General features: G+C 45.1%; 1 protein-coding gene across 6 annotated transcripts in view; it reads right to left on the bottom strand.

Annotated features, from left to right (window-relative positions):
- Positions 1 to 23039, bottom strand: part of hdx (highly divergent homeobox) — a 214732-nt gene that overhangs the window by 168190 nt on the left and 23503 nt on the right. For 3 of the 6 annotated variants that reach the window (XR_011593623.1, XM_070883100.1, XM_070883101.1), the window contains exon 3: positions 344 to 490. The exons of 2 other annotated variants lie outside the window; for them this stretch is intronic. Coding sequence is in view for 2 of the 4 variants with exons in the window: in XM_070883100.1 (XP_070739201.1) it covers positions 344 to 490 (147 nt within the window). In the remaining 2 variants the exon portion in view is untranslated. Of the gene's footprint in view, positions 1 to 343; positions 493 to 23039 lie in introns of those variants that run through there. One more of the 6 variants, XM_070883103.1, reaches the window with a different exon arrangement.

The raw sequence follows: 23039 nt of genomic DNA, 5'->3' as shown, positions 1-23039 counted from the left end.
TCTCCCCTTGCCACAAACTGCTTCTGAATGATATTTGCGCATAAAAGGTTTCTCATTAAGCTTCCTGCATATCTGGACACAAATTTGTATGTAGATGTCTCTGCATAAAGCATTTACAGATCCACCAATCAGTTAAGAATTCTGAACATTTTAGCAGTTACAACACAAGATTTGACCTTTTGTGTTCACAAGACTTGGTTTGGAACTGTAGTCTTGTCTGTGATAAACATCTTGCAGAGGACAAAGTGTCACAATGGATACTACTCCATTATTTAATACTACTGGGATCCAGTATAAACCCAACATTTCCAATATGGCTGTGGAAGAATTTTATACTACTTACCCTGACTACATTAAAATCTAACCCCGTTTCACGTGCACACTGTATTATTAATCCAAAGCAATTTTTACTTTGATTTGTCATTCCACTGTCATAATAACGCTGCAATACTCGTTGCTGTTCCTCTGTGAATATAGAACGCAGATTCATCTATAAAAGAAAGTACAGTACCTTTTGTTATCACAATTTGAAATGTGTAAAAAAGACTTGAAATCTGTTTTTAAAAAGTTATTTCAAGACACACAAGAAATACAACAGATTCTACTGCAGCATTTAAGATAAATTCTGATTAGAGTAATTGTGGGCAAGACGAAGTTCTCATTAGTAGAGCATTGTGTTTTTTTTAAAAAAACAGCTGAAGTTACCAACTTGCCATTCAATTAAAACTGCTACAGACAAAATATTCTGTCTGGTTAATCACCAACAGAGGGGCTTGTATCAGTTTTTCAGACACCCTCACTGAGGAAACTACCAGCGCAAGTGCTGATACCAGGAGGCATTATCCTGGCTTCCCATGAAAAGATGCTTTCTGGAAGCGATAATCCACCAACAGATCACTAAATTGATGCTTCCAAAAATTTGCACAAGATAAAAATGAATGTAACAAATATAGTTAATATCATGGTTAACATGGAGAGGGGACTGTGGCACATACATATTTTGATCTCAGCAAGGCTTAGATGAAGGAAGATGCTATGAAGAAAATAGGTATTTACCAACATGAAACAGAGATGAAAAATTAGAGATCAAGTCACTGTCGTGCATTTTAGTAGCAGCTGGCTCCATTAATAGAAGCAGGTTGCCTGGCTACTTGCCACGATGTAATGGTATAGGGATAACAAGGGAGAATGACAAATTAAAATACTAAAAACAGAAAATGCTGGAAACACTCAGCAGTTCAGTCAGAATCCGTGGAAAGAGCGAATAAGTTAAAATTTCTGATCAAGGATCGAGATACCTAAAATGTTAACTTTTATCTGCTACCTGAACAGATGCTGACTGACCTGCTGAGTCAGCATTTTCTGAAAATTAGTTATTCATTTATGAAGCAACTTAAAAAAAATGTTGCTGACTACTTTGTCAATGCTAAAAGGGATCAAAGGTTTCACCATTCAACTATTTTACTAAGATACACTTCTTGTATTACTTCAAATGATTAAATGAATTTTTGGGGGTAAATATAATTTCCTTGCATGGTGGAAGTAGGAGGATAGGAAAAAAAGAGAAAAGTAGTTTCCCAAATAGCTCATGGATTTCAGGTCATTCAAAGTGCACACCTACTCCTTAGGTAGCTCGACATCTCCTCTTGAACTTATTAGACCTCCCCACCCACCCCAAGATCTAAACAACTCTTAATCTGCTTATTACAGGAAGGTCACTAACACAGTAATCATCTGGTTATCCTTCTGTACCTATTAATTCAACCGAAATATAATTTTGTTCACTCAGTAGATCAGGATCAAAATGAAGATGGGAGGAATTGAAGAGACTTGATTTATTTGTTTGTCCATAATAGATTATAGAAAGTACTGGTATAAGTTATGTACTGTGCTTAGTGTGTGGATTGCAAAGCAAATCACTCTCTCCTAGATAATAAAGGAAGCAAGACTGCTCTGTTAAATACTTCAGCACAACTATTTATGTAACAGATGCTCATGGGTTGTTGTGGGAGCACTGCATTAGTCTGTTCTCCCAGCTACCACGCAAGAGAGTAAGTTTAATCAGACTTACAAATTACATTTTATAAAGTGTAAAAGGGCCAATGTCTGGGTATTAACTAAAATATTATTTCAGATCAGCAGCTGGGTCAGTGTCACCTGGCGGAGGATTTTCCCCAGGGCAGATGCAGAAGAAAGTGGGTTTGGGACATGGTAGGGGATTGTTGGTGGGAGGGATACAAAAAGTGTTTGGAGTTTTGTTTGTATGAGAGGTCACATGAGATGGCAACAGTCGAGGGGATGATCGTGAATATGGTTATAAAGAATTTAAAAGGAGGAAGAGATTTCGGGAAGACAGCAGAGCACTGAAATTAGAGGAGTGGGGGTAAGCTAAGTTGATATGGTGATTCATCATCATCAGTGATTTCAGTTAACTAAGGGACTAATGGAGGAAAAGAGGGAGGATATTTTAGGGATAAACTTGGGATGGGGCTTGGTTGTGGTAGAGAATGGCGAGAGGTGCTCGAAGGTGCCAAGAAGTAGGGGGGAGAGACTTGGTGATGTGAAATGGTGAAAAGGGACACACCGTCATCACGGAAGTTTGAGCAGGACAAGCGGTGGAAAATATAGCCAGGTGGGGAGGCTTTATTAAGTGCAAGGTCTTGCCACCGGTGAGCCAAGATTCAGTCAAAGCCATGGTGTCAATGCAATTGTCCACAATAAAGTTAGAATAGCAAGGGCCTTGTTCGTGAGTGAGTGAACAGACATTCTGGGGAGAAATGCAGAGATGGGCAGTGATTGTTGACCCACTGGCAGAGTCCGAAGAGGAAGTGGCAGCTTGTGTGAGTGGATGGAAAGGAGGGTGGCGAGATTAGCCATAGTGGGCTACACTGGATGGGAAGGTCAAGGAGAGAGATGTGTCAGTTGGTGTCGCTGCTTGTAAGATGCTTCAATGGACCTTCCAGAGAACGGCAAGAGGCACAGAAATGAGCTGTTGGCTTATCTAGGGGGGAATTCAAGTCTGGAATGGTGGCAGCAGAGTAGGAAGGCAGAAGAGTAATGACGAGTTGCAGTAGATGTGGCGGGTTGGAGAAAAGTACCAGAGAGGATGAAATGAATGGTGGCATGACTGGATGGCAGGAGAGGAGACGATGAGCGAAGGGCCCAAGAGCGGCCAAGGAAAAGAAAACACAATCAAAGCAATGGGCTCAGGTTTGGAGTGGCAGCTTAAATGCGCGCACAGATGAACACGGAAGAAATTCAGGTTGCATTGGCATGGCAGAGATTAGGGCTAAAAATTGGTCAGCCTTGTACCTGTTTTTTCGGCGATATTTTGCCTTTTTGATGATAAAATGTGTTCACCTAAATTGGCCAAAGTTGTGCGCCGGTGGTTTTGAAATACCGCTGAAAAGCAGACTGCTGTCGTGCAAGACGAAAAAAGCGATATTGCTTCAAATTGGCACATCTGTTTTCTGTGCAAAAAAAACGCCCGAGAAAAGCCTGCGTTGCAGCCCCAGAACAGCGGTATGTATGAACACCTGCAAAAAAGGCAAGTTAAAGTTTTTATTTTTTAAATTCTTTTGCAGTGATTATTTAATTAAGGGTCTTGAAAAGTTTGGTAATTTTTTTGCAATTTTATTTTGTGCATTTTCCCCCCCTCCTAGAACGTGTCTTTTGAACAGTAATCAGCCTCGGACTAAAGTCGGCGAGGACCATGGTTTCCAACGCGAATCCTTGTGCAATGTCGAATTTTACCGTCGGGTACATTTTGTTGCCAATTTTATGCCTTTAAAAAAATTGCGTTATTTTTAAATGGTATTTTTGGAAAAAAATGCCGAAAAAATACCGCTATCGCCAAAAGACCAATTTCTAGCCCTAAGAGTTCAAAAGTAAAATATCAAAAGTGCATTGCATTTCTTCCCCTTACTCCTGTGCTAAATATTTTTCTGTGAGCCTTTGAGCAGGTGTGCAACATTGCATGTATGTTCTAATTTAATGGGGCAAATTTCTCTTAAGACGACAAGATTCTTCTGATACAAGGTTCCCTCCTCTAATTCCAATGCACAGACCGACAGCAAGAAATCCTATCATCACTGTATGGAGATCTCTAAATATTAACATTTTCCAATATCTGTGCCATGTTTTATAAATATCTCCACTGAAGAGTGAGTGGCAGCAATCCGCACTTCTATAATGACTGCAACGTAGCAAAATGTCCCAAAGAGTTTCATGGGGAAAGAGGGATAATGGACAGCAAGCAGGAGCTGGGAGTAAATTGGAAGTGTTGTGAAAAAGGACCTAGTTTGAGGATATTCTTAAAGGTGGGAGAGATGTTGCAAAGCATGTAGATGTAGTGTGAAGGAAGATAATAACATGAACAAAATGGAAAACACAATTATGTGTGTATTTTTTAAGTATCTATTAAAAGAATCTTACAAATGAATATCCTTTACAAGGAATGAATATGGCTTGAACATGCCATACTGATATCACACAAGGGAAGAGTACTCTGTTAATCAATGCACAAATCCATCATGTGACATTTGAGCCTTCAAGATTCAGTGCAGATCTATTGTGCCTGTATGGCTTTGTGCTGTACCCCGAGTAATGTACCAGTCTCAATCCCTGGTCTATATTGAGGTAGATCAACCAGACTGCCACAATTTGTCTCATTATCCCCAACTAGATAGACAAGTATGGCTAGTTTTTCAGCTTCTGACCACAACCTAATAACCCCACCACTTGAAGTGCACATATGGACACCAACTAAGAACAGGATTGGGTTCAAATGCAATGGCTCTCAATCCAATCCTGTACTGACACGCACCGTCCTACACAGAGACACTTGGATAAGGCACACGATTTACCTGCTGCTTATTGATAAGCACGAGTGAATTATTGGTTTTACTGTTATAGGTGCAAATTAATTAATACCTTAGTAAGAAACAGCTTACAATAATCTATTATAGGTTAATTACTATGTGAATGCAGAAATAATGGGGAAAAAACTTGTGGGGTTTTTTGCAGCATGTGTCTGCAGAACCAGCCAATTGTTGCAGTGACCGAATCGGTTTTGATGTTGCTGTTTCTTTAGACTTGAGATGTCAATATACATGAGTAATTCAGCTTTGCAAGGTGTGTTTGTTCACAATATTCAGTTGGCACAATTTTTTGAATTGGATTAAACTTTATATGAAGAGATCCTCTGATTATTTAAAAAAAAACACAAAGCAGAACCTGTAGCTTACAAGGAAACCACAAAACCATCTGACATGCAACATACCGACCTAACGTCTAAATTATACCGCTAAATATTAAATGACTCAATTATCCAATTAAGCAAATACATTATTCTAATCTATTTAAAGGCAGTACAGACAGGGCAAGAGATCTATCTCATATCCTTCGAGCATGCTGAACTTGAGAGATTGAGTGGGCAAATTCTGGCTGCCTCCGAATCACCCAAGAGCAGAGGGTGCCCACACTAATCAACACCCTGGAGGCAAACATTTCCAGAGGACAGATTCTCTATCTTAATCAAAGGTCAAATAGCAACACAGTAACAATGGGCTCAAAATTGCCCAGGAGTTCCTCCGTTTTTTTTGGAGCAACTTGATTTTTCTAGAGTATCTTAAAAATCCCTATTTTGCACATTCCATTTGCGCCAGTGTAAGTGAGTTAGTTAGGAGCTTTTTAGTTTAGTTTAGTTTTTTTCAAAAGGGGGTGATACCAGCCACCTACACCTGTTTTGGCCATTTAGGCCACTTTGGCCAGCTGATAGTTACTCCAAATTAACTTAGGCTAGCATATGTGGCCACTTGTGGCCGCACAGAAAACCCTTGCGGAGAGTTAAGAAATCAGCGCAGGTAGGTACATCGGAGGCCAGCAGAACTTAATGACTTGACTAAAGAATGTGAATAGGATCAAACAGCTGTACAGGACATCATATGACAATCTTCGCAAAGTTAATTTACTATACAACAGAAGCATTCATGGAAGCTTAAACTACAAACTAAAAGTAGTAATGAGACAAAACATATTTACATAATTTTTTCAAAATATCCAAATAAAAAATAGAAGCACTCCTGCTCGTAATTCTTATGTTCTCCCAGCTGCCTAAGCTCACCCACCATCAGCCCGCCCCTGACAAACAACCCTACCTCCCAGGGTAGGGGATCAGACCTTCCAGGATCAGAACAGCACCTGGGATCAGAGATCGGACACGTCTGAGGATCAGATCTTCCCTAGGTTGGGGATCGGACCGTCCATGGGATCGGAACCCCCTACCCCCATGGGGTCGGTGATCGAACCCACCCTGCGGTTCGGAACTCCCCTCTCCCCACCCCCCGGAATCAATACCAACCCCCCCGCCACCGCAGCTTGGGCCCCGCAGCAACCTGCTTCTAGCCCGGGAAAGCAGCAGGCCGGCCTGTGTGGGAGGCCACTCGGCCTGGGATAGGGGCGGGACGCATTGGGTCTCACGCTGCAGCACGCACACAGAGGCTGGGAGCAGGAGCTACTGCGCATGTGCGCACACTCCAACGCGCATATGGAGCTGCCGACACTGTTTCTGGTGCAGGGCCCTAGCTCCGCCCCCCAATCAACTGGCCATGCCACGCCACGCCCCGGGACAGGCAACACAGCGGCCAGAATCTGGGGAGATTTTATCGGCGCCGTTTTCAGCCCACAAAGTCGCCGCATCTCTGGTGAGTGTGCCGAAAAAACGGGTGGGTCAAATTTGAGCCTACTGACATTTAATGCCCATATCCTAAATATGAACTCCGCACATTAACATTCCTTACACTCACCTCCTACCTGTGCACCGTTCTCTCTTCTGTGACAAAAGACAGTGTAGAAAACCTAAGGGGAGTCTAGTATTTAAGCCTACCATTCATTGATAGAAGGAGGAATGGCAAGCAGTATGGAGATAAACTTTCCACATCACCACCTGCAGCCAAATGGAGGGGGACCATTAAGTTGCACAAAACACACTTCGTACAAATTCAAAGAAATTTCATCACTCTATAATAGGCAACTGCTGGAAGGGCTGCAGTTAGAAAGGCATTTGCCGACACATAGTCTGGTCAAGCTTCTACATTCAGCCACTATAAGCGACAGCTCAGAAGACCTTAAGGATCATGACTGTTTTGGCACTTTGAGAGAGCCCAGGCCAGTCAGTGTTGGCTTGACCTGCACATTGGTGAGCGAGGGCCCTGCACAACAAGCAGACGAGCACAGCTCTCACTACTAGCTTTAAGAAACAGGTGTAATTCTTCCTCACAATATAATTTTGGTTAATGTACATGTAGGACATCCCAGTTAGAAGTGGTAAGTGTAGAATTATTGGGAGGAATAGGTGACTTTAGGTCTATGGTTCCCAAAGTTTTCCACCACTGGGAACTTCTGTGTCTCATGTGTAGAATAATTGATCAAGATTGATTGCCATTAGTTATCAGCTCCATTATCATTGGATCACTTGACTACCGGGATGTTGGAAAGTGAACTCGATGGACCTTGGTCTTTATTCATCTTGCAATTCCGATGATCCTAGAACAAATGATGTTCAGCCAGAAAGTGGCTCACTCATCTCAAATATTCCACCCCCCCGCCACCGCCAAAATAGCGACCTACCCATTGAAAGGAAATCCTCCCCATCTCTCCAAGTCCAACTGAACCCGAGAGTTGGCATACAAGAAGAGTTACGCCCGATTTTTTGTGGTCCAAGTGCGCCAAAAAAAATGTTGTAAGTTTCCCCATTAGATCTCTTCATTTTGGCATGGCCTAACCAGAGAGGGGTGGAGCCTTGATGTGCACCAATCTCTCTCTCTCTGACTGTGTGAGAGAACCGGGACTCAGAATGGAACCGGACAGCTTTCCTGTGTGTGTAAACCGGGGATCAAGAATGGAACTGGACAGCCTTCGGGCGGGGTTGGAGGCAAGTTGCTGCAATGTGTTTTTCGATTCTTTCAGTGTGTCCGGGCATCTCCTGCGCCGCTTTCCTTAACTCAAGGGAAGGTTTTTCCAGACAGGCCACATAGGCTGGCCTAATCAGAACTGGAGTAACTCTCAGCTGACCAAACTTCCCTAAAATGGCCAGAAGTGGTGTAGGTGGCTGGCTATGCCTTCTGTGGCTGAAAAAAAACGGACTTAAAAAATTCATAACGAACTGAGTTACGCTAGTGCAAATTGATTGGGGAAACTGGGGATTTTTAAGTTAGGCCAGAAAAAACAGCCTGCTCCAAAAAAAAAGCGCAAATACTGGGGAAAATTGAGCCCTAAGAATGGAGCAATTGGCTAAACCCTAAACCGAGAATACGCTCAGTACAGTCATGCCAAGTAACCATATGTACTCCTATTATAAACATTGTGCAGTTAAAGTTTACAACAGCTTCACAACATGGACCAGAAGCAACAGATGGCTCTTCTCCTGCACCACAAGTTTCTGACCAATTTTGATGGGGTCCTCATTAGCATTTGCAAGGGGCCGAGCACCTCTTTATAGCGGCCACCAGGGATGCCTGAATTTATCCCAAGCCAACATGGCTTCAAATGCATTTTAGGAGCCTTTGGGGGTGGGACAAAGTCCTGCAAAATCGGACTTCGCCCCCATTTCATGTCCCAAGAAACAGGAACAACGAGGCCCAATTTTGTCCCCGGTTTGTTTAATCTGAAATTTTGCAGCTAGCTTAAATTAGTAATGTCATCTTTCAAATAAATGGTAAAAAAAAAATCTATAACTTGGATGTTCCTGAAAAACAAAAACAGCAGCTGAGTGTGTCCAATTCGTGCTAGTGACCAAGTTCAGCAGATTGAAAGGATTTGAAATGTCGAATTCTATGACTCGGGTAATGCCAATATTGATCCGCATGGAGTAAGCCATTGGCTACGTCGTTTCTTCGGTCCCTGATTCACCATTATGCTCGCTGTAATGTATTCAAATTACTTTGAGGAAATTTTGGGGCAAGTTTTCAAATGGAAGATCAGGGCATGCGACAGCGAGCGCAATTAATAACTTACAGGAAATTTAAACTTTGGTAAAAAAAAGGCCTGTACCAGTATCTATCTATTTAAGAAAACGATTAACGGTTCCAAGTTTAAATATAGATATCAGTAAAAAACAAATCTATGGAACACTGCAGCTCCAGTCTTATGTGGATGGTGAAAATATTTCTATAGAATGTAAGTGTTGAGAGTTAAATGATGCCAACTGTGAAAACTTTTTGAAATTTCAGTCAGTAGGAAACTTTATCAGCTATTATTTTCTTGCAAGTCACAAATGCAGTTACTTCCTTCCTTCAATGTTGTTATATTATGACCAATTTGATTATGATTTATGCCAGTCATGATGTTAATCTAACAAACTAGGAGTGCAACACCAAGCTGTACCAATTCCTCTGGAATTTGAAATTCCGATATGCTGTGAAATGGCTACCATCCCCCACTGCCAAAGAATGTTTTGGCAGACATTGAATCAAAAATAGTTTTATAGAATTCTATTCACATGCTACTTCATATTGTTGCATCTTCTTCACAAGTATCTTCTTCACAACAAAGGAACAGATGAACATTAGGAATAACAGCATAAATAAAAGGATATATGCCGTCAAATCACACCCAGGAACTGTGTGGCACATTTAACCCTCTGCTTCAGTCTGGCATCTGCAGAGACTCACTTTCAGCTGGCTTAAATAAAGTTCAACGTTACCACTTGCAACTGAATGGAGGAAGGGGGATCATATCACAATCTTGCCCAAGTTAGGAATTGACCAATGAGTTTGATGCTCAATGCAAACGGGCTGACTCTTAGGACCCAAGTTTCCACATGATTTGCGCCTGATTTTTAGGAGCAACTGGTGGAGAACGGACTATCTTAGAAATCGCAATTCTCCACATTTTTTTTTCTGCAGTTCTAGTCAGGTAGAACAGTTCTACTTTGGAACATAATTTTTTCTTCAAAAGGGGGCGTGTCCGGCCACTGACGCCTGATTTCAAAGTTTCCACAGTGAAAACGTACTCCAAACTAACTTAAAATGGAGCAAGTGAAGATTTTTGTAGAACTGAAAAAACCTGTTCTACACATTAAAAAAAATCAGGCGCAGGTTACAAATTAGGCGTCCAGAACGAGGTGGGGGGGGGGGGGGGAAGGGAAGTCATTAAATTCTACAATAAATCCTTATTTATATTTCTACAAATATTTTACAAATAAATCCAACCTGAATAAACATTTATAAGCAAAGAAAAGATTAAATAAACCATCTTCCTACCTGTGTAAAGGCACGGAGAATGCTGCAGTCAGCCTGAGGCGCCCGTTCTTCCCGCTTTGGGGGGGGGGGGCTCGTTCTTTCCCGCTGGGGGGGGGGGGGGGGGGGGAGGAGGAGAGAGGAGGCGTCCGTTCTTCACGTGGGGGGGGGGGGGGGGGAGGAGAGGAGGCGCCCGTTCTTCCCGCGGGGGGGGGGGGGGGGGGGAGGAGGGAGGAGACAGTGAGAAGGCTGAAAGTGCTGATGGCAATGTGCTTTTATTAAAAAAATGTTCAAAAATTAAACAGCTACAAAGAACTACAAAAATGGCCGAGTGCCAATCTTTCCTTCACACTGCGCGTGCGCGAACGCTCCAACGCGCACGCACAGCGTTGTCGGCAGGAAAAAAACTAATTTAAATTGTACCCGCCTCCTCCCACTTACAAAATCGGCGCGAGTGTAGGCTCCGCCCCCCTGGCCGCCGCGCCAGGCAGACAAGGAGCTGCAGAACGCTCCAGAGTCGCGAGTTTTTTTTTAGGCGCCGTTTTAGGCGCGAAAAACAGGCGCCCAGCTCGGAGGGGCACCCGTTTTTTATCGTGTGGAAACTTGGGCCCTTAGTGAGGGCACAATCAAATTTCACTCTGTAACTTTCCTTACATACACATGTTGGAAGAATCATTATAGCTTACAATACCATTGCTTCTCATCCCTAGATCTTCTGAGTTCCACTCCTTGGAGTTCCATTTCTTCTGTAATTCATTTTGAGGCCCACTATTTCTCTGAATTGATACAGCAATCACCATGGCAAGTTATCATATTCTGTTCCATAAAGAATATATTTTTCAGCTCATGTTCTCTTCTTGATCAATTTTCAAAGCCTACGCTCCATAGGACATAATGCAGATGAATACTGTAACTCAACTAGAAATGGTTTTACAGTATGATATTTTAGGAGGTATTTCTGAGCCTATCAGTAGCTATTTTCCTCAACAGCAGGTTGTTAAAGCTCCACCTTAGAATATACCGTTGCAACTGAGAAAAACCGAGACAAAGAGCATGACCTCAAAACGAAGGTTTTCCAAATTAATCGTACAATTGTCAAATCCCATTTAATGCGGCATTAAAAAGTAATCAAGCTGTAAGCAAATTTATGAAGACTGAATAATAGGCAGGAAATATTGAATAACAGATGCATTAGATCTTTTAATGAACAGTCCTATCCACTCCCATTTGCACAGGCCATGACTCAACTAAACTAACCATCCTCCTGCCGCACTGCTGATTTTAACCACTTCACTCCCAAATATTCTTTCTTTTATCCCATTAAATATCTTCATGTTTCACAACATCGAAGCACGGTTAAGATCTGCCATTATGAATCAAGTTACTGCAATTTGGGTAGTCCAAATCAACCGAAGTCAGCATCCGTAGCTGAAATCAAGACAGCAAAAATTTAATTTATCCATGCCCCGCCTATTATTGTCAATGAAAATGAGTTTGCTTATGCCATTTATGCACCATTTCTAATCAGATCTCAACAAAAACTATACCTGATAACAAATGATCAGTTTTAAGATGCTCATGGACTCTCATTTGGTTTGGGTTTGTACACATTCGAATAGTCCTATATAAACTAGTTTGGAGCAGAAGTATAGTGGAACCTTACAATAAGATATTTGATCTTCAAGTTTCGGGCCGTGCCTAGAACGGCACAGCCCCGACATCCACGCCAGTTTTCCGTGCTCAAAAGCACGTCAAAAGCTCACGGAGGAATTCTCGGCCTCCCAGCAGCTTCCTTGCAGCTCGGCGCGGCGTGCCATTTTTAAAGGTACATGAGGGAAAAGTGCTGATTTGTTTTGTGGAGCTGTGGAAATGCTTGGGATTGAATCTTGGTGAATTTTTGTGCCTGAAGGAGAGCTTTTAGCAGCACTGTTGAAGAAATCACCTGCTGAAATCAGTGAGTGCTGCTTTTTGCTGCTAAACTTCCAGAACAGGTGCTGCATAGGTACATGCAAAATAAGGACTGTGTTTTGAAAAAAAAGTGTCAATTCAACACAGCAATGGAATAACGTACGCCAAGAACAAAGAATTTTTTGCATGAGGAAGTGGAGATATTAGTTAACGTCATTGAGCAGAGATGGCAGGAGCTGGATACCTGCAACAGAGGTCGCATAAAAGTGCCACCCAAAGAAATGAAGAAACGCTGGAACCAAGTTGCAGAAGATTACTGCGCAGTGGGTGCATACCATGAGATCTGGAAGCCAGTGTAAAAATAAATGGCATGACCTTGGTCAAGTAGTTAGTGCGAGTAATATTTTCATTTTTTAATGTCATCGTAATTGTAGTGTGACTATCTGTATGTCCCACCCTGCAGAAAGATGCACTCTAAAAAGTTATATTTTACTCTTTGCAGAAGAAATTGGCCCACAACAAAAGGGAAGCAACTCGAACAGGAGGAGGCATGCCCAATCTGCATCCACTGACACCCTTGAAACAGAGGGTAGCTGCTATGCTGAGTCATACTTGGAGAAAAGCAATCAGTACAGCACAAGCTGGGACCGCACGCGAGGAAGAGGATAAGTCCTGAAAATGCATCGTGGCCCTTCAAATCAACCTGCTGCCTGGCCTGTAATGTATGAGAGTACTCATGCCACCCATCCTGCCCCCTGCTCTGCTGCTAAACATTTGACTGTTTTGATATATTTTGCAGAAGATGATGATGATGATGATGATAATGCCAACCCTGAAGATCCAAAACAAGAACCAGAAGAACCAGATGCGGACGATCCAGACTTGCTGCAGGCGGCAATGACTGAAATGTCTTAAACATAGAAACATAGAAAATAGGTGCAGGAGTAGGCCATTCGGCCCTTCGAGCCTGTACCACCATTCAATAAGATCATGGCTGATCATTCACCCTCAGTACCCCTTTCCTGCTTTCTCTCAATACCTTTTGATCCCTTTAGCCGTAAGGGCCATATCTAACTCCCTCTTGAATATATCCAATGAACTGGCATCAACAACTCTCTGTGGTAGGGAATTCCACAGGTTAACAACTCTGCGTGAAGAAGTTTCTCCTCATCTCAGTCCTAAATGGCTTACCCCTTATCCTAAGACTGTGTCCCCTGGTTCTGGACTTCCCCATCATCGGGAACATTCTTCCCGCATCTAACCTGTGCAGTCCCATCAGAATCTTGTAAGTTTCTATGAGATCTCCTCTCATCCTTCTAAACTTCAGTGTATAAAGGCCCAGTTGATCCAGTCTCTCCTCATATGTCAGTCCCACCATCCCGGGAATCAGTCTGGTGAACCTTCGCTGCACTCCCTCAATAGCAAGAACGTCCTTCCTCAGATTAGGAGACCAAAACTGAACACAGTGTTCCAGGTGAGGCCTCACCAAGGCCCTGTACAACTGCAGTAAGACCTCCCTGCTCCTATACTCAAATCTCCTAGCTGTGAAGGCCAACATACCATTTGCCTTCTTCACCGCCTGCTGTACCTGCATGCCAGGAGAGACCTTCCAAATTAATATTTATGAGCCCACATTAAGGGGCATCAGAGTTTCAACCCCTTGCATAGGTTCTGGTTCCACCTTCTATGGTTTTGATTCCGACGTTGCGGGTCCCAATGGTGCTGGTGATATAATGGAGCAGTTTACACCCATTGACCCACCATCCCAGCCTACGGCTCGCACTCGAGTGCTGCCGTCTGGATCACCAAGCGCCCCACCGTCCCAGCCCGAGCCTTCCACTCTAGTGCTGCCGTTTGGAACACCAAGCGTCCCAACGTCCCAGCCCGTGGCTCCCAGTGTAGTGGTGCCACGAGGCAGACCCAGGCAGAGGAGGAGGAGATTGGAGACACACTCTCTTGAGATGCAGCGTGCAACAGATCTGGCTCAGGTTGTGGCATTGGGTATGGAGACCAATGAGCTTACCCGATCACTCGTCAGCAGCGTCAGTGCAGTGAAGAGGTGACGGTACTGATGGGAGAGATAGCAGTAATGACACAGGAAATGAGGGCGGGAATGTCCGAGGGAGGGCATGCAAGTGACGGCACAGGCCATCAGGGAGGGCCTGGGTGAGGTAGCTGCTGCAATAAGGGCACATAGCCCGGCCAATCAAATGACACCCCCATGAAGAAGTGAACATTCACCGAGATGTGGATGAGACATGGTTGCAGCCTTTCTTTGCTGCTTTTGTTCTTGTTCTTGATGTAACTGTAGTAACGTTTTTCAAATTGAAATTGTTTTGTAAGTTTTGTAACTTTACAAGTTTCTAAGTGATCTTAAAGAGTCATATTAAAAAGTAAAGTTTGATACAAACATTTTAATACACTAACGTTAACTTTTCAATAAAATATTTTTTCATTAAAACTGAATCATGTTCCATTATCACAACACAACATAAGAACTCTAAAAAAAATAAACATGTCCATGCGTAACAGTTGTCGCAGAGCCCTCAGGCATCAGTAATTGAAGCGTTCACGGATGAGCTGCTGGCGCAGGGCTCGAGCAATCGTTAAAGGAGCACGATGGACGGCCCTCCTCCGACCTCGAACACTTGCATGCTTTCCTGATCGTCGTCATCATCCTCATCTTGCTCTTCCAAATTACTATCATCAGGAACTAGCCCCTCATGTGGGTCTTCTGGTTCCACTACCAGCTCCTGCTGCCTCATGATGGCTAAATTATTCAGCATGCAGCGCACAACAGTGAAGTGACCGACAATCTGAGGAGAGTATTGCAAGTGGCCTCCGGAATGGTCCAGGCATCGGAAACGCTGTTTCAAGATGCAATGGTCCTCTCTATGATGCTGCGCGTCGCAATGTGCGCCATGTCGTATTGATGGTCAGCTGCCGTCAGTGTCACGCGTAGGGGCATCATGAGCCAGTTGGCCAGGCAGTAACCTTTGTCTCCCAGTAGCCAGTTCTGCCCTTCTGGCTGCTGCTCAAACATGTCAGATATAACGCTGTCATGTAGGATGAACGTATCATGGGTGCTGCCAGGGTATCTCGCATCGAGTGACATGATGCGCTGCTTGTTGTCACACACGAACTGCACATTGATGGGAGTGGAAACCTTTTCTATTCCTGTACTGCTCGGAATCCTCCACAGGTGCTCGCAAGGCTATGTGGGTACAATCAATGCAGCCCTGTACCTTTTGGAAGCCAGCAATCCTGAAGAAGCCCACAGCCCTGTCATGCATCGCTTGTGCGGTCATTGGGAACTTGATGAAGTAATTCCTCCGCGCATACAGTGCAGCCGTGACCTGGTAAACGCAGGCATGTATTGCACGTTTAGAGATGGCGCACACATCTCCAGTTGTAGCCTGAAACGATCCCGAGGTATAGAAGACAAGTGCAGCTGTTACCTTCACTTCAACAGACAAGGCAGTCGGCATTCTGCTTCTGGGCTGCAAATCTGCTTTCAGCATATCACAGATCTCAACAACAACATCTCTGCGGAAACACAGCCCTTTGACACAAGCAGCCTCGCTCATGTCCAGGTACGAGCGCCTGGCTCAATATTGCCGACGTGGGTAAGGTCTCCTGTCCATTAACCTACGGGCTATGACGTTCCTGGTGCGGTGAGCTCTAATCGATTCTCTCCTATGCAGTGAATTGATGGCGAACCATTACAGAATCCGTGGTGTTGATAATGCAGCACCCATACTTGAATGACAAATTTAACTTTTAAACTTGCTGGCTGGCTGGCTCTCCCTCCCGGTGTTTTGTATGCCTCCCCTGTCTCCTGGCCGAACGGCCTGCGGCCTATAAAAATAACTTTGCAGCTGTGGAGGTTGCTGCGTTGCCTGTGTGTGTGGCCCCAACCGTGTCCGTCCCCTTTCTCCTGGCCGAATGGCCTCAAGCTCTGCAGCTTGAAGGCTGCTTGCTGCCGTCTCTGTGGGTGGCCTGACGCCGCCCGTTTCCTGGCCGAATGGCCTCAAGCTCCGCAGCTCGAAGGTTGCTTGCTGCCTCTTGGGCTGCCGTTGTTCGACTGATGCCAAACCTGTCTCCTGCATGAAAGACCTGCCTGAAGCACCGCAGCTCGAAGGCTGCTTGCTGCCGTTGTTGGACTGCCGTCGTTGGACTGATGCCGCCTGTCTCTTGGATAAACGGCCTGAAGCTCCGCAGCTCGAAGGCTGCTGCTGCTTCACACAGGTAGGAAAATTCAATGTATTTTTTATTTGCTTTACTTATAATTTTTTATTCAGGATGGCTCTTTATTTGTATAAGCGAGACTGTTGAATGCTTGTAAAATTTAATTGCTTCTCTTCGCACCCCACCCAATCTCTCGTTCCCTACACCTGATTTGTAAGTGTAGGCAAGGTTTTTCTGAACGTACAAAAATCTACACTCACTCCATTCTAAGTTAGTTTGGGGTAAGTTTTTACTGCCCAAACTTGCAAAACAGGCATAAGTGGTTGGACACGCCCCCTTTTGAAAAAACATCTGTACTAAAATGAAACTGTTCTAACTGACTAGAACTGGAGCAAACTAAATGCTGAGAATTACAATTTCTAAGATACACCATTCTAAACTAGTTGCTCCAAAAAAATAGGAGCAACTTAGGCCGAAACTTGACCCCCATTGGAAGCGAGTACAATAGTGCATTACAGCTAGTAGTTAGCCTGGGGTGATAAATAGACTGGGTTTTGCAAGGTAGCAACGCAGTGGGTTCAAATGATTTCAAACCACAAGCATAAATTTCAGAAATTATTTTACATTTACCAATTCCATCCAACTTAAAAGCTTTATGCCCTACCACAAAATATTTGATCAAACGCAGTGTGTCAGGGGTTTTATTAAAATTCTTTTGGCACTGTCTGGTGTCACGGAAGATGGAAAATATTTGTACTGAATTTGGATTTTACTTCTCTACATAATACAACATGTCACCAACATTTTCCTAATTATCTCCAAAAATATGCAGCTGTTGGACTTAAGACTACCGATCATTCAAAAACTGGCCCTTTTTTTCTTGAGCAGCTATACATTTTTTCTGAAAAGAATATTACAGGTAACTAGAATGGCTCTGAGGGAACCTAGTGTGTTGATCTTAGGAAATATTTACAGCCCAGGTAATGAAATACAGTTACTGACTTCTGCTGTGAAATTACATATAAAAAAAATAGAGCTTTCAATGTTGGCTTACATAAATCTGCATTATATTCATCGATTTAAATATTGGCAATGTAGTTTAAAAGTAGGTCAGAATATCACTTGGCACCTAAAAAAGCCTACTCAAATAGATGTAGGAAAATACAGCAGCCAATGTGCACAGACAGCAAGTTCCTACAAACATCAAAAAGAGAAATGTCCAAATAATCTGTTTTGGTGCTTTAGTTGAGTGATGAGTGTTGGTTTGGACACCAGAAGAACCCCCTGCTCTTCTCTGAATAATGCCATGGAACCTTTTACATGCATCCGAGGGGGCAGACAGTTTAATGTCCCATCCGAACTTGCTGGCATTTCAATTCCAATAAAATAAATCGCAGATTAATACTAATTTAACTCAGCAGCCCAAACAGAGAACCAGAGTGTTAAGCTGAGGTCCCCAAGTTGCTGCTTGCAGAACTTGTATTTTTAGTTTCAGGTTTCTGTCTGCATGTCTACACCTTGAATTACTAGTGGATTCACACAGTACTTTAGAACTGACTTTACACTGTGCAAAAAGTCACATTAACACCACCAGCTCCAAACAAAACCAGCAGAAATCCCAAAGTAAACTTGCTGGATTTAGAAACATAGAAAATAGGAGCAGTAGTAGGCCATTCAGCCGTTGGAGTCTGCACCGCCATTCAATATGATCATGGCTGATCCTCTATCTCAACACCATGTGGTCAAGTTTCGGCCTGAGTTGCTCCTATTTTTTTGGAGCAACAAGTTTAGAATGGAGTATCCTAGAAATTGCAATTCTCGGCATTTAGTTTACTCCAGTTCTAGTCAGTTAGAATATTTTCATTTTAGAACAGATTTTTTTTTTCAAAAGGGGGCGTGTCCGGCCACTTACACCTGTTTTGCAAGTTTAGGCAGCGAAAACTTACTCCAAACTAACTTACAATGGAGTAAGTGTAGATTTTTGTACGCTCAGAAAAACCTTGCCTACACTTTATAAATCAGGCGTAAGGAAGCGAGATGGGGCAGGGGGAGGGAAGTTTACAACATGAAACACATTACTTTTACAAATGAAAAGCCACAATCAATAATAAATGATAAATAAATCAAAAAAATTAAAAAAATTAAAAAATCAATAAATAAAAAATTAAGTTTCTACTCACCGACTGCAGCACCGGGGCGGGAGGAAGGAGAGAGACATTGGAACCAGTTCTGGGGGAGGTGGGACCAGTGCAAAACGGACGGTCTGCACCTGGGCAGGACCGGAACCAATGTCCTAGGGGAGTGCTTGCTCGAACTGTTTGGGAGGAGTTAAACTAATATGGCAGGGGAATGGGAACCTATGCAGGGAGACAGAGGGGAATAAAATAGAGACAGAAGCAAAAGATAGAAAGGAGAAGAGTAAAAGTGGAGGGCAGAGAAACCGAAAGCAAAAAACAAAATGAGCCACTACAGCAGAATTCTAAAGGGTCAAAGTGTGTTAAAAAGACAAGCCTAAAGGCTCTGTGCCTCAATGCGAGGTGTATTCGGAATAAGGTGGACGAATTAACTGCGCAGATAGCAGTTAATGGGCATGATGTGATTGGCATCAAGGAGACATGGCTCCAGGGTGATCAAGACTGGGAACGCAACATCCTGGGGTATTCAGCATTTAGGAAGGATAGACAGAAAGGAAAAGGAGGCGGGGTGGCGTTGCTGGTTAAAGCGGAAATTAATGCAATTGTAAGGAAGCACATTGGCTTGGATGATGTGGAATCGGTATGGGTGGAGCTACGGAATACCAAAGGGCAGAAAACACTAGTGGGAGTTGTGTACAGGCCACCACATGTAGTAAGGTTGGGGAGAGCATCAAACAAGAAATAAGGGATGTGTGCAATAAAGGTACAGCAGTCATCATGGGCGACTTTAATCTACATAATGATTGGGCTAACCTAACTGGTAGCAATGCGGTGGAGGAGGATTTCCTGGAGTGCATTAGGGATGGATTTCGAGACCAATATGTTGAGGAACCAACCAGAGAGCTGGCCATCCTCGACTTGGTGATGTGTAATGAGAAGGGACTAATTAGCAATCTTGTGGTGCGAGGCCCCTTGGGGAAGAGTGACCATAATATGGTAGAATTCTTTATTAAGATGGAGAGTGACAAAGTTAATTCAGAAACTAGGGTCCTGAACTTAAGGAAAGGTAACTTTGATGGTATAAGGCGCGAATTGGCTAGATTAGACTGGCAAATGATACTTAAAGGGTTGATGGTGGATAGGTAATGGCAAACCTTTAAAGATCATATGAACGAACTTCAACAATTGGACATCCCTGTCTGGAGTAAAAATAAAACGGGGAAGGTGGCTCAACCGTGGCTAACAAGGGAAATTAAGGATAGTGTTAAATCCAAGGAAGAGGCATACAAATTTGCCAGAAAAAGTAGCAAATCGGAGGACTGGGAGAAACTTAGAATGCAGCAGAGGACAAAGGTTTTAATTAAGAGGGGGAAAATAGAGTACGAGAGGGAGCTTGCCGGAAACATAAAAAATGGCTGCAAAAGCTTCTATCGGTATGTGAAGAGAAAAAGATTAGTGAAGACAAGCGTTGGTCCCTTGCAGTCGGATTCGGGTGAATTTATAATGGGGAACAAAGAAATGGCAGACCAATTGAACAAGTACTTTGGTTCTGTCTTCACAAAGGAAGACACAAATAACCTTCACGATGTACTAGGGGTCCGAAGGACTAGTGAGAAGGAGGAACTGAAGGATATCCTTATTAGGCGGGAAATTGTGTTGGGGAAATTGACGGGGTTGAAGGCCGATAAATCCCCAGGGCCTGATAGTCTACATCCCAGAATACTTCAGGAAGTGGCCCTAGAAATAGCATTGGTGATCATTTTCCAACAGTCTATCAACTCTGGATCAGTTCCTATGGACTGGAGAGTTGCTAATGTAACACCTCTTTTTAAAAAAGGAGGGAGAGAAAACAGGTAATTATAGCCCAATTGGCCTGACATCGGTGGTGGGGAAAATGTTGGAATCGATCATTAAGGATGAAATAGCAGCGCATTTGGAGAGCAGTGATAGGATTGGTCCAAGTCAGCATGGATTTATGAAAGGGAAATCATGCATGACAAATATTCTGGAATTTTTTTTTGAGGATGTACTAGTAGGGTGAACAAGGGAGAACCAGTGGATTTGGACTTTCAAAAGGCTTTTGACAAGGTCCCACACAAGAGATTAGTGTGCAAAATCAAAGCACATGGAATTGGGGGGAATATACTAACGTGGATAGAGAACTGGTTGGCAGACAGGAAGCAGAGAGTCGGGATTAACGGGTTCTTTTCAGAATGGCAGGCAGTGACTAGTGGAGTGCTGCAGGGCTCAGTGCTGGGACCCCAGCTCTTTACAATATACATTAATGATTTAGATGATGGAATTGAGTGTAATATCTCCAAGTTTGGGGATGACACTAAACTTGGTGGTGGTGTGATCTGTGAGAAGGACACTAAGAGGCTGCAGGGTGACTTGGGCAGGTTAGGCGAGTGGGCAAATACATGGCAGATGCAGTATAATGTGGATAAATGTGAGGTTATCCACTTTGGGGACAAAAACACGAAGGCAGAATATTATCTGAATGGCGGAAAATTAGGAAAAGGGGAGGTGCAGCGAGACCTGGGTGTCATGGTTCATCAGTCATTGAAAGATGGCATGCAGGTACAGCAGGCGGTGAAGAAGGCAAATGGTATGTTGGCCTTCATAGCAAAGGGGATTTAAGTGCAGGAGCAGGGAAGTCTTGCTGCCGTTGTACAGGGCCTTGGTGAGGCCCCACCTGGAATAGTGTGTTCAGTTTTGGTCTCCTAATCTGAGGAAGGACATTCTGGATATTGAGGGAGTGCAGCGAAGGTTCACCAGACTGATTTCAGGGATGGCGGGACTGACATATGAGAAGAGACTGGATCAACTGGGCCTTTATTCACTGGAGTTTAGAAGGATGAGAGGGGATCTCATAGAAACTTACAAGATTCTGATGGGACTGCACAGGTTAGATGCGGGAAGAATGTTCCCGATGATGGGGAAGTCCAGAACCAGGGGACACAGTCTTAGGATAAGGGGTAAGCCATTTTAGGACTGAGATGAGGAGAAACTTCTTCACTCAGAGTTGTTAACCTGTGGAATTCCCTACCGCAGAGAGTTGTTGATGCCAGTTCATTGGATATATTCAAGAGGGAGTTAGATATGGCCCTTACGCTTAAGGGGATCAAGGGGTATGGAGAGAAAGCAGGAAAGGGATACTGAAGGAATGATCAGCCATGATCTTATCGAATGGCGGTGCAGGCTCGAAGGGCCAAATGGCGTACTCCTGCACCTATTTTCTATGTTTCTATGAGAGGTGGGGAGAGGAAGGGAGAGGGAGGGGGGTGGAGACGGGAGGGGAGGAGAGGAGAGGAGAGGGGAGGGGAGGGGAGGGGAGGGGAGGGGAGGGGAGGGGAGGGGAGGGGAGGGGAGACGGGAGGGGAGACAGGAGGGGGGAGGGGAAGGGGAAGGGGAAGGGGAAGGGGAAGGGGAAGGGGAAGGGGAAGGGGAAGGGGAAGGGGAAGGGGAAGGGGAAGGGGAAGGGGAAGGGGAAGGGGAAGGGGAAGGGGAAGGGGAAGGGGAAGGGGAAGGGGAAGGGGAGACGTGAGGGGGAGGGGAGGGGAGAGGAGACGGGCGGGAAGGGGGAGGGGAGAGGGAGGGAGGGAGGGAGGGAGGGGAGGGGGAGGGAGGAGAGGGAGGGAGGGAGGGGGAGAGAGGAGAGGGAGGGAGGGAGGGGGAGAGAGGAGAGGGAGGAGGAGAGGGAGGGAGGAGGAGGGAGAGAGGAGAGGGAGGGAGGGAGGGGGAGAGAGGAGAGGGAGGGAGGGAGGGGGAGAGAGGAGAGGGAGGGAGGGAGGGGGAGAGAGGAGAGGGAGGGAGGGAGGGGGAGAGAGGAGAGGGAGGGAGGGAGGGGGAGAGAGGAGAGGGAGGGAGGGAGGGGGAGAGAGGAGAGGGAGGGAGGGAGGGGGAGAGAGGAGAGGGAGGGAGGGAGGGGGAGAGAGGAGAGGGAGGGAGGGAGGGGGAGAGAGGAGAGGGAGGGAGGGAGGGGGAGAGAGGAGAGGGAGGGAGGGAGGGGGAGAGAGGAGAGGGAGGGAGGGAGGGGGAGAGAGGAGAGGGAGGGAGGGAGGGGGAGAGAGGAGAGGGAGGGAGGGAGGGGGAGAGAGGAGAGGGAGGGAGGGAGGGAGGGAGGGGGAAGAGAGGAGAGGAGAGGGATGGAGGGGGAGAGAGAGGAGAGGGAGGGGGGGAGAGAGAGGAGAGGGAGGGAGGGAGGGAGGGGGAGAGAGAGGGAGGAGGGAGGGAGGGAGGGAGGAGGGAGGGAGGGAGGGAGGGAGGGGGGGGAGAGAGGAGAGGGAGGGAGGGAGGAAGGGAGGGGGAGAGAGGAGAGAGAGGGAGGAAGGGAGGGGGAGAGAGGAGAGAGAGGAGAGGGAGGGTGGGAGTGGGAGAGAGGAGAGGGGAGGGAGGGAGTGGGAGAGAGGAGAGGGAGGGAGGGAGGGAGTGGGAGAGAGAGGGAGGGAGGGGGAGAGGAGAGGGAGGGGGAGAGGAGAGAGAGGGAGGGGGAGAGAGGGAGGGAGGGAGGGAGGGGAGAGAGGAGAGGGGAGGGAGGGGGAGGGAGAGGGAGGGGGAGAGAGGAGAG

The sequence above is a fragment of the Pristiophorus japonicus genome, chromosome 6 (assembly GCF_044704955.1).
Source record: "Pristiophorus japonicus isolate sPriJap1 chromosome 6, sPriJap1.hap1, whole genome shotgun sequence".
NCBI classification, from domain to species: domain Eukaryota; kingdom Metazoa; phylum Chordata; class Chondrichthyes; family Pristiophoridae; genus Pristiophorus; species Pristiophorus japonicus.
The sequence above is the reverse complement of the archived record's forward strand: the minus strand, read 5'-3'. Positions and strand labels throughout refer to the sequence as shown.